We start from the raw sequence: 12,446 nt of genomic DNA, 5'->3' as shown, positions 1-12,446 counted from the left end.
GGAGTGTGAGTCTTGTCCAAGCACAAAATGGGATTGCCTACAAAGGAAGGAAATGGGTAATAGGAAAATCCAAGGAATCTGAAGCAAGGTTCCACTAATGGTGCAAAGTCCATGGAATAGAATGCATATATACAAAGCCAAGGGGGATTAGTGATGCCATAGGAGACAACATCCCTAAAAGTAACAGAACCTCATATTCAGACAAGACATGGTGAACAGATAATTCCATAAAATGCAGTCAGACAGGAGAAGGTTGGACCTGAATGAAGTGAGTATTGAAAATACCCCTAAATACACAAAGTATTGGGAAGGACAAAGGAAAGACATCTCTAGTTTAATCAACTAGTCTACCAATCAAGAAGGAGTTGATACGTATGACTGGCTGACTTCTTTACAGAACTGGCAAAAAGTAGCTAGTCGCCCAAGTAAGAAATGATAATACAGCCCTAGGACATGAAGATGAAGAGCAAAAGCTATCATCACTTGATAAAAAACATAGGGAGCTGAAGCCAACCCAAAGGATAGGTTACAAAACTGGCAAAATACCCCACAATGGATGAACCAAAGATAAGGGCAAAATTGTATGAAAATGGGAATATGCAGAGAAGTTTATGGATGAACTTGTTTATCCATAAACCAAAATAAAATGCTGTCAAAACAGTAAGGCAGGACTCCATTGTAAAACATGGGAAATGAACGAAACAATTGAGGTGGGAAAGTTCAATAACACACCTTTAGGCCCTGGTCTTTTGGGGAACAGTAAAACAGAATGATATAAAACAGGTTTGACAGCATATTGGGTGAAGATGTCTTCTACTGCCTCTGACAGATGCTGGCAAGTTATGGGATCCTGAGGAGAAGGGAAAGAAAGAAATATCTGTAACAAGGGAGATTGATTGAAAAAAAAATTGAGTCCCTCTGAAAAAAGCTAAATAACCCAAACATCACTGGTTAAAGGAAGTAACCAATGAATGAAGGCTCTAAGTCAAGCTCCCACTGGGCACACACTTGCCAGGTAACCACAAAATGGTGTATGCATTATCAAGAAAAATTAAGAAACGTCGCTCCATGAGAATTAAAGATAGGTAAGGGATCTAAAACCAGAGTCAGTGTCACATTCAGTTCTGACTGGAATAAACAGACTATCAGATGTGATAGCGCAGATTGTTGCTGAGCAGATGCTACACAAGACTCCAAGGACTCTAGGACCTTATCAAAGACGAAATGTCATAAAAATGGAGCCATATACAAATTCCAAATAAAGAACTTGGTAAATGTGTTTGAGATAATATATCATCACAGTCTAAAAGGTCCCAACAATAGATTAACCACGTTTGCAAAGCTGGAGTCAAAGGTGAAAAATGAGCCAACTTGGAGAATAGAAGGGAACGGATATCCACAAAGTGTCCTTCAAGATATCTGTGAAGAGCCTCAAGTAAGAAGTGAATTGTGGAAAAGTACCACAAAAGAGTATTAAGGGTTATACAGAGGCAGAAGAATTGGCCAGGGGAGAGACTAATGGGAAGTTCAGGGCTCACCTCCAAATGGATAAAACTGAATAGTTGAGATATGAACAGTCAGCCACATGATATATAAGGGCAAATTGATCCAAAGCTCATGGATGACACTGACACTATCGCCCAATTGAAAGGCAATTTGTTAAATATGAACCTGAATATTAGAGAACAGGATAAAACCAAATATGGTTGAAAAGTATGTTCTTGTAACAGTGAAGGACTATGGTCCATCATAAGATATAAGAGCAAAGGATAAAACATCATATACTTGAGAAATAAAGTCTGAAAAACCATGGAATGCCAAACATAATCCTCAGAAAGAGTATAGAAAGGCATGAAAAATTCAGGAGGGGAAACAGATGATCAAAGTTATCTTCCTGCCCAGGTTCTTCATGTTCAGGAAGAGTGGGCCAATGCCTGGAGATAAAGGTTGACCCCTTATAATGTTCAATCTGCTTGTGAATAAATCTAGATAAATCTCCTGATAGATTGCAAGCAGATGAAGCCTGCAGTAAAGTGCCTGTTGAATGTGAGACACTTGAAGTGGTGAGATAAACTTTGGAATTTATATTGTATCAACTGACAAAAATGTTTGAAGTACAAAATGAATGCAACTGCAATAAGAATAATGGAATCCAAGTGCTTTCAAAAAGAAACTGACTATGTTAAATTAAACCACTTTGATAACAAATTCAATCTAATATACCGATTAAGATAAACAAAACAAAGTCTGGGTGCAAGCACTGTCAAATGAAAAGTGATAGTTTGGTAGAGGCACATAGAGGGGGTCACATGCTTCACTTGAGTGTATTATGCTCCTATTGGTGAAGTAATGAATGATTATTTGCATGACAGACACGTTGCAATATTTTGATTCCAACAGGGGTGTGTGAAAAGCTTGTGGCATGTGTAATAAAAATGTTTGCATATGGTGGGCAGCAACAAATGGAAATAGCTAATTTGGTAAGAAGAGGGAAGTACCACATCAGAAACTCTAAAATATAACTACAAAGTGTATTTAATACAAGTAAAGATTATTATTATTTTTCTTATATAAAATAAACCCTTAGTTGAAATTGCTTACACAGGTTTCTAGAAAGTTGAAGCAACAGAAAGGATGACTGGCAACATAAGTTACAAAAATTGACCATAGATAGTATTAAAGTAACATCCTACTGAAAATATTATATTATTTAACACCAATTTTAGGTCAAATGGATCAAAGAAAACAAAATGGTTAATGTATTAATTTTCCCTATAATTAATGTTATTTACATAGAAAAATTGCACATGTAAATAAGGGGATTATACTAAATGCAATTGCACAGGGTCCTCGAAAGTGTTCTGTTTCATGAACAAATAGAACAAAAGTTGAAAGTAACAAATATTTTTATTTCTTGTACTGTGTTGCAATCTACAGAATGTAACATTCTTCTTATGATTCATAGCACGCTCATATTTTACTGATGCCACAACAATAAAAATTGCAACATCTGGCATCCCTCATATGATGTCATTTTAGTGTCTACTGACTGACTGATAAACAATGCACTACTGTATTGTGACCTCTATAGGCAGCCTTTGGCTCCCTTTCAAGAAAAGAAAATACATTTTGGCATATTTTTCATTCCCAAAGAATTTCATGGAGATTCGTATTCTAAAAGAAGTATTATTTTTTATTTTACAATACTATTTCTGAAAACAAGAAGTAGCTGCAACTGAAAAAAGTCAAAATAAAACACAAGAAAGCCTTGAAAATAAAGTAGTCAGATGTCAAGTAACCTATATAAGCATACTCATGCAAAGCTATATGGTACTGTGACTAAGATATAAGAGATGAGTTTAAACTATATAAGAGGTATTTTATTCTTGACATATTTCTATAATGGTACCTTTTTAGTCATAGAGGTCCACTGTAAATGACAACTTTATTAGTGTGTGTGTCTTATTCTTATTTGTTATTATTTGTTGTTTTTGCCTCTGTATTTATTATGATTATAAGTACGATTACACAAATTCACCAGTTGATTTAGTTTGTATAAGATACAGAAAATAGTTCAGTATAATTATCCTTAGTAATAAATTCAAAATTCTTGACTAATATGAAAACAATAGACCCAAACAAGCACAATAACAAAGTGGTCATTCAGAGAGATTTCTAAGACCATAAATATCGCCCCAGATGAAATGAAATTTATTTTGATGCACTCTTGTGATCTATCATAAAAATAACAAAAACTAAGTGGTGGTTAGATTTATCTATTTGTTTGTTGGGTTTTTCCTAAACACTACAACAGAGCTATCTGTATTAGCTGTCTTTAATTTAAGTGATAGACCAAAGAGAAGGCAGCTAATTAGCATCACCCATAGCCAGTTTTTGACTACTCTTGTGAAACTGAATATTATAATATTACAGGCAATCTTGTAATGTATGCACAGTCTCAACATAAAGAACAAGATTTTTGGAGGGGGGGAGTGGTAAATGGTTACAAACCACTGAATCTTTGCTTCATAGTCCAGAATGTTGACCATTTAGACATATTCAGTCTTGGTTGGTTCAAATACTTCATCAAAAAGAATTTATTATTACAATTGTAACTAAGAAAAATGTTACTAATTAGTAAACAATTAAATGAAAGAAAGAGTGACAACATGTAACTACATGAAAATGTTTTTCAATTACAAACTACTTTTTGAAAATAATAACCAATCATGACAGAAGTATGTTTATAGTTTATTATTCTACTCTTTATGTTTTCTTTTTTTAAGTAATTATTTCACTATTAGAGAACATGACGAAACATAACACTTATACTATGTGACTTAGAGATTACTTAGCTTACTATTGTAATTTTGATTTATTTTATAAAAAGATATTTATATAATAATAATAATAACATGTTAAAATAGATTTAAAATTTTAGTATGTTACTAGTATGTCACCAAAGTTACAAACGTCTAGAAATCTGAAACAATTTTCATAAAACGATGAAATATTTTATAGAAAATTATTATGTTCAATTCTATGTAGTACGCCATGGTTTATAACAATACTATTGTATGTTATAATTATACTTACAGAAAATTCACATATCAATTGGATTCTAAAGTTACTGAATCATCCTGTGTGAGCTTTCAACAAGAAAAGAGAATAATTCAGAGCTGTAATAAAACTTCAATATCCTATAGTATAAAGAAATTTTGTACATACATTTGATTTGTTTTGAGTATATTAATTTAAGACAAGTGGATTGTATGCAGTCCAGTTACTGTTCGAATTTATCATGAACAAGTCACAGACACTTACTAGAAGAACTCCAACCCACTTCATACATATCAAAATCCTGACACTTACCTTCCATTGGCAAAATCTTGGTTCCCTAGAATTATGCCATATGTGCTCTTTTCATGACACAGAGCATTGTGTTTTGTTGGAGCATCAACGTTATGCTTGTATGAAGTTGTTCCACTACAGAAGTGGGTAACCTAATTTTAATACAAAAATCACATATAAGAGTTTGGTCAACTCAGTGTGTTACATTAAAAAAAAACACATCAAATGATTCTGTTAAAAATCCACAACTTCCTTATTCAAGTAATGTAAAAAAAAATTCAATCTTGTGATAATGCTTTTTCAAATATTATGTTGTAGTTAAATTAGTAGTACAGTATAATATTTTAAGTACTTGTTTGTTGTTCAATATAGCTACTTTAAAAACAAAACTTGTGATCTAGAACAAACAAGCTTAAGAAAAAGTTTAATTATCACACTTGTTCAAAATAAAAACAGTAAACGAAAACTTACCTGTGGTAGAAAATGCTGAGACATAAGAGAAGACATAACACCATTATTTTCAGTTCCTTGTTGTCTACTAACAAAGAAACAGTTGTTTTCTTGTGCCCTTCCTGTGCTGATATCAATGACTGGTGTACAAAAACTACCAGCTTTATTTCTGAAAAAAACAGATCAATAACACCCAAAAGAGAATATCTTTTATCAGATATTTAAATTATTTCTTAATCTTATATGGTGTAGACCTAGATTCATAGTTTAATTTTCAACTTTACATAAATTTTATACAATGAGCTTTAGGTTTGTTATATTTGTTATGGCTGTTACAGTATATATGTCTATTTTACTTTACCCTTAAATAAATTGAAAAACACTCAAAACAATTTATTAAGTAAAACTTAACAAGATATTCACATAGCGTTTACAAAGTGTATTTATACAAAACATGTTATGTGTTTAGTAAAATATATGTCTGATGTACCAAAAAAATATTACATGTATACCAGAAATGTCTGTAAACTGATATTTGCCAGACTTAAAAAAGTCAAAATACAAGACAACATTCATGTGTAGATACAAATACATGTGTTCATTGCACAGTTTGCAAACTGCACTCGAATAACCTCTAGAATCTCTGAAATGCAATTGCACAGTTCTTTTCATTGTCCTGTATACTGTATCTAGTATTCACAAACTATCACTAAATCAGCAATGTAAAGTAAAATTAATAGTTGATACTCAACATAATATACATAATACCATGTTGACTGGCATTCTGTGAAAGACCATGCTATGCATGCTTTCAGTCCCCCCCTCCACCACCAATGCACATAAAAGTTAATATTACTAAGTAGCAGATGAAAGTTACAATGTTTTGGCAAACTGCATTGTTTTTGCTTTCAAATTATGCTATTCTGAAACGGAAATTGCAAAAAATAAAGAAGCAATTAAAGACCTTAATGTACAGGTATAATACATATGACACAAACACTTAAAATGAGTAAAGAGAACCATACCTCCCTTACAGATTATCAGACAATATATCTTACATATTCAGTCCTGTATTTCATTGAAAAAATAATAATTTCACTGTAGTAATACACAATGCACCAAATATAACTGTAATAACCCTTCTAATAGGAGTTGGTGTACCTGACTTCACTAACTCTTTTGAATAAGAAAACCAACTCTTACAAGTGTGATAACATATTTATTCTTCTAAAGAGAAACAAAATAGTAGGATTTGACCATCAGTCTTATAAAGTATCAATAGCAACAAAATGTGGAATATGAATTTGCAGTAACAGGATGTAAACCATGGACACTAACCATAAGGCTATGGTCTGACTGACCTTGATCAACTTGAAAGTTTGACATAGATATAAACCTTCAGGTTTTGTGTTTTTTTAGTGAAAAAGGTAGTAATCCTACAACTTCTTCTGAATGAAGTTGTGTTCTTCCTCAGCTAGGAAAGTTAATTACGATCATAGAGGCTGGCTAGCTCATACAGTAAAGTGCACATCTTGGTTCTTCAAGTGTGGTGTACATGGCTTCAGAACATTTGATTTATATTGTGAACTCAATATTTAAAGTACCTATTGGTTTTAAGTTTTACCTGAGAATGCCAAAATCATAATAACCACGTTTTTTTAGATTGGTGAACGCTCTTCAGTATGTGGAATATGACACAGTTATAAACAATATATTTATATTACCATTTAATGCATGCCTGAGATTAAAATGCTATAAGTATTGAAAATGAAATTTACTGAGTGTTTGAAAGCACTTTTGTGGTATATTTTTATAGTTAAACAATTTCAGTTAGTGCTATTTGCTAAATATATGTTTATTTCCTGAGTTCAACTTATTTTATGATTAGTTCTTACTTGTAATTTCAATTTAGTCTGCCTTTTAAGTGTAGCAATTATATTTCAATTATCACTACTATTTTACAGAGCAATACACTATCAATGTAAACAGGTTTATTGCACTGTTGACATAATGTTAAGCCTACTTTTTATCATACTGGACTTCAGTATTAGCACAGTCAGTTGCAAGAGGTTCTCCTCTTCCTGGGATTCCATAGTACATTGGATATAGCGGATCATTAGGAAAGCCGTATTCGTCAAATACTCCATATCTATAATGTGCCCATTCATGAACAAATGTTTTTCCTGTGAAAAAAGAAAACAACTAGTTGAAGAAAGGCTTTATTAATTATACAGTACTGAACAAAAATATTATGACAAAAGAATATTTTGTCATTCTTTCAATTTTATGGGGTCAATAGTCTTTCATGTCATCACAGAATGTAAATTTCAATATTACGATAACGCTTCACTGATCCCTGTTAACAACTGATGAGCTCGGGTGTGAATATTAATCATTCTTTAGAATTCTCATATACTTGAACCAAAACATGTCATAAGAGTTCTGCTTGAACACACTAATCAAAGTTAGGGTCTAAAATAACTGTCGTGGTATCCCATACACTGTCTTAACTATATAAATTAATTCAATAGCACTCCAGAAATAAACCTTGATAAAAAGAATAGTATTTAACACCACATATTAAGTTTTGTTGTTATGCTATGGCCCAAAAAGCATAGATAATTGTCAGTGGAGCAGGGAGTTCACATAAAAGCTTTACGTGATGCTGGTTGAAATCCCCGACAAATTGTTGCAGACTTGAAATGCTCCCAAAACACTATCAAGTACGCCCTAGATCGAGAGACCGAGGCAGGCAGTTTTCAAAATAGAAAAGGATGAAACAGAACACCTAAGTTCAATTATACTGATGTTAAATATCTTTGTTTATGCTGATATCAGGACAGAAGGAAGATTGCTATTTATTTCAAGCATGAGATAAACAACCATGTACCAAATGACAAAAAAAAGTACAAATCTACAGTATCACGAAGGCTTAAAGAGAATGTAATATTTGGTCGTGTAGTAGTTAAAAAAAAACTTTACTTGAATCTCCTAATACTGTCAAGAAACTTACATTTGTTAAAAAAAAGTACAAAAACTGAACTGTTGTTGATTGGAGAAAGGTATTATGGACGGATGAGTACAAGTTTGAAAAATTTGGTACAAAGCGTAAGTTAGCGGTAGAAAAAATGAAAGATACTTACATAAATGTATAGCACCTACTATGAAGTGTGATGGTTAGGGGCAATTTTTTCTGATCAGGCGACAGGAGATGTTTGCAAAAGAGATAGAATAATGGACCAACGCAAGTACAATCAAATACTGTCCGTCATAGTTTACCCAGTGATTTGTGTATTATTGGAAAAGAATTCCAATAGAAAGAAGATAATTACCTCAAACACTCATTCAACCTATGCAGAAATTACTCAGCTAAGAAAGAAGCTGCTGGAGTCATTCAACTGATGCAATGGCCCCCACAGAACCCGATCTCAACCCAATTGAGAAGATCTGGTACTTGATAAATCAAACACTTTACAAATCAAAAATTACTTCCAAAGAAACCTTAATGGAGTGTATTGGAGCCATTCGGAGTAAAATCCCAAAAGACACTTTGATTAAATTAGTTGCATCAATGCCTGAAAGACTGTCTGCAGTTATTAAAGTCTAAAGAGGGACACACAAAATATTAACTGTTTGCTGAACTCAAGCACTTCCACTGAGTTTTATTTGTTTGTACTAAATATGAAGACTAATAATATTTGATGTTTCACCTGTGATGTTACGTTACACAGGCAAAGAGAAATGCTTCCAGAAGATCAAGCAAAACTCCGAATTAAACAAAATAAACAATTACAGTTATTTGTCAGCTTTTAAATACATTATTCAAAATATAACCCTGAACAACACTCTGAATCAATCTACCAGTATTCTCATAAAAGTCATAAAATTGCTGGAGATCCATCCGGGAAAGGAAACTACAATAATAAAAAGAAATACAGTGGTGTACCTTCGAACGAAAATAACAAACCATGTGCAATGAAATTTGTTTTGCTAATTTAACATTTCTCGCGGAGTAAATTACATTCTTAGCTAAAGAAGTTAGTAAACGACACAATTTATTATGAGAATTACTGACATGCTTTATATGACCAACAAGTGCACGACGACGCTTCTCGCCATCAATTAAAGATCTTCCAAAAACCAACCTCATTAAACCAAAGATAAGCTCCCATAAATCTTGTACACAAGATCATTAAAAAAATAAGTGGCAGATATTTCAATATCACGATAACAAAATGTACATTTACCTGTTAAATGGAATTGCATGTGAACCAACCTAACATTAGTTGCAACAGCATGTTACAGCAATAAATAACTAAATCACACAAATCAAAACCAGCAAAAGGAACGAAAGTACGGCGAGGAAGGTATTTCCAATAGTCTTTCGGAAATACTGAAGTTCAATATGCAGAGTGAGATAACTGTAGGTTGTAGACGATATCATACAAAAGAGGTTAAAGAGCGAAGAGTGATATCCCTTAACAAACAAGGATTATCAGATTCAGACACTAAAAAGAAAAACTGCAACAACTAATTGACGTTCCTAGATGGCAAACAAGAAAGTGAAAAGTTTTCCAATTCCTCGGCAGAGCTATGTATATTAACTGCAAATGACGTTTAATTAATGACTGACTGAATTATCGACAGACCTGTAAAACCATTTCAACACTAGCTTGCACGCTCAAAAATTGAATAATTACTTCGTACAAAAGATGTCGTATTCGTACTACACCCGCTGTTAAGAATATTGAATTAAGGGATGCCACCTGTAGTTAGGAATATTTTTTTTCTGTACATGTGCTCTCAGTGAATAAACACGTATCAACACCCGCATCAACAAATTCCCTGAACAAAAGCCGCCTATCATTTCTATTCTTTAATACCTTTCCTATCCGAGATTAAGAAACAATGACTGATCAAAAATATCTTTTGTCAGAGGAACCACCTCGATATCTCTTTCTGCACGCAAAATATCCCAAGCATACATTATTTCACGAAAGAATATTGACATATTCCGAGCGAAATATGGTTGATAAATACAATGTAATGCTCTTAAACCAATGTTCAAACCACAATAAAAATCAAAATAATACTCAGCCAGCCTATATAATAATTCACAACTATGTCCTTCCCAACACGAGTGTAGTAGAAATTTTAAACGGAAAGCAAAAAGACATTGTCGAATGTCAACCAAATTTATACCTCCCTTCCTAGTGATTGGTTTAATTAGGGTGTTGTAACTAACTTTATGAAGCCCATCTCTCCACACAAAGGTGAGTATATCCCTTTAGATATTTTCCAAGAGTGATCTGCTTAAGGATAATATCTGGAGAGGGTACCAAATCCTTGAAGCCATTAAAGAGTTAACAATCAAGGGACAACTAACGCTAACACCAAGAAGTTAAAATCCGCGAAATACGAGTGCTAATATCCCGTCAGTTCATTTGATACATGAGCTCTCTATCAGAATTAAAAATAATGCCCAAAGGTTTTAACCTATCATTTGATATTGTGATTCCATCAACACAAACCTTAGACTGTCCAGCCAATATTCCCACCCATAATCCCCGACTTTTAGCAGCATTTAGACAATTTTCCGTGCCGTATCCAAAAAGCCTGCAAACTTCCATGACTGGAGCGACAGGAGATACATCACCGAAAGTTAAAGTAGTGTCATCAGCATGTTGAAACATAACACTACTCATTTTAACAACTGACAAAGGTCGAATATCCTCTCGCTCGAGCAACATGTTATGTAAAGGATTAACACCCAAAACAAACAAATAAACCGACAAGGGACACCCTTGCCGAGTTGTCCGCTTAACACAAAAGGGGGCAGTCAGAAAGCGGTTGAACTTAACCTGGTTACATGTATCAGTGTATAAAATAGGAACTTACCGTGAAAAGGAAATAACAAAACAAATGTGCACTAATAAACGGAATAAATACGTGTGCTAAATCTTATCAAAAGCTTGCATCAAGTCTAACTTTAAAAAAAATCCTCCCGACTGGTTCTTTTCGAAATATTTGAAGATGAGTTTTACAAGAAGAGGCACCTTCACAGCACTTCCACCTGGGATACATCCTGTTTGTACCGGAGAAACAAGTGTTTAATAGCAGCGGCTAACCTACAACCTAACACTTCAGATAAGATTTTATAATCACTATTCGAACGTGTGAAGGGCCGAACATTTGATATCTGATGACGGTCTCCAATCTGGGGAATAGGGGTGATATACCTAAACACATATCATCAGTTTGGCTCTGCCGTTCATAAATATGATTTAAAACTTCCACAAAAAGAGGTAAAAGGCATCGATATAACTCAATGGTTTTAACCATCAACATCCGGCGCTTTGTTATTCGGCATCATGGTTAAAATCCATACAATATCAGCAGCTGTAATGTTCTAATCACAAGTAAATTTATCCTTATCAGAGAGATGTCATGTCACGTGGGATAACACATTATCTTCTGACTCATCAACAATTTCACCCTCACTATACAACTTCGATTACTAGTCATATATCAAAACCCTGCATTAATTCACGTTTCGTATTAAACAAAGATCCATATTTCAGTTTCCAAGTCCTGTACTTTTCCGTTCTCAGAAAATATGACGATGAACATTCCCCTTCCTCGAACCGGCGAAAATGTGAACGTAAAATAATACCCTCAATTTGTTCACGGTCAAGAGATTCTAACTCTTTCTCCATATCGTATAAGCTTCGCTTACTACGTGAAGGATGTGACTCAATCTTTTTATATTCCTCACGAAAAACCCGTTCAAGATTTGATCTGTGTTCGACCAATGTAAGCTCTATGTTTACCGTAAGTAATACACACTTGCCTAATTGCATCTTTTAAACACATGCACCATTTACACTTATCCTGATGATAAACATCCCAGCCCTTACAACGCCCAATAAGTTGTAAAACAGTTGTAACATAATAAGTGTCCAGTAGCAAATGGTTATTAAATCGCCAGTACCCCAGCCCTCTACGGATCTGTATTAGTCCTAACGTAACCTGTAGAAAAGCATGATAAATTTGTGTGAACCACTACTGTTTGTAATCAACTAGGAACGATTCAGAATGTTTGAAAAAGTCATTTTTCTTTTAAAATGCGTAACTTTAGTTTTGGA

The 12,446-nt window shown here is 33.6% G+C and overlaps 1 protein-coding gene across 1 annotated transcript in view; it reads right to left on the bottom strand.

The window, feature by feature from the left end:
* Positions 1-12,446, bottom strand: part of LOC143250668 (calcium-activated chloride channel regulator 1-like) — a 71,875-nt gene that overhangs the window by 42,782 nt on the left and 16,647 nt on the right. The window contains exons 3-5 of the mRNA XM_076501552.1: positions 7,325-7,484; positions 5,323-5,470; positions 4,873-5,003 (exon numbers count right to left, since the gene is read on the bottom strand). Of these exons, the coding sequence (XP_076357667.1) occupies positions 4,873-5,003; positions 5,323-5,470; positions 7,325-7,484 (439 nt within the window). The remainder of the gene's footprint in view (positions 1-4,872; positions 5,004-5,322; positions 5,471-7,324; positions 7,485-12,446) is intronic.

Source organism: Tachypleus tridentatus, chromosome 5, assembly GCF_004210375.1.
Source record: "Tachypleus tridentatus isolate NWPU-2018 chromosome 5, ASM421037v1, whole genome shotgun sequence".
Lineage (NCBI taxonomy): Eukaryota > Metazoa > Arthropoda > Merostomata > Xiphosura > Limulidae > Tachypleus > Tachypleus tridentatus.
Note: the sequence above shows the minus strand (reverse complement) of the source record. Positions and strands in the feature narration are given on the sequence as shown.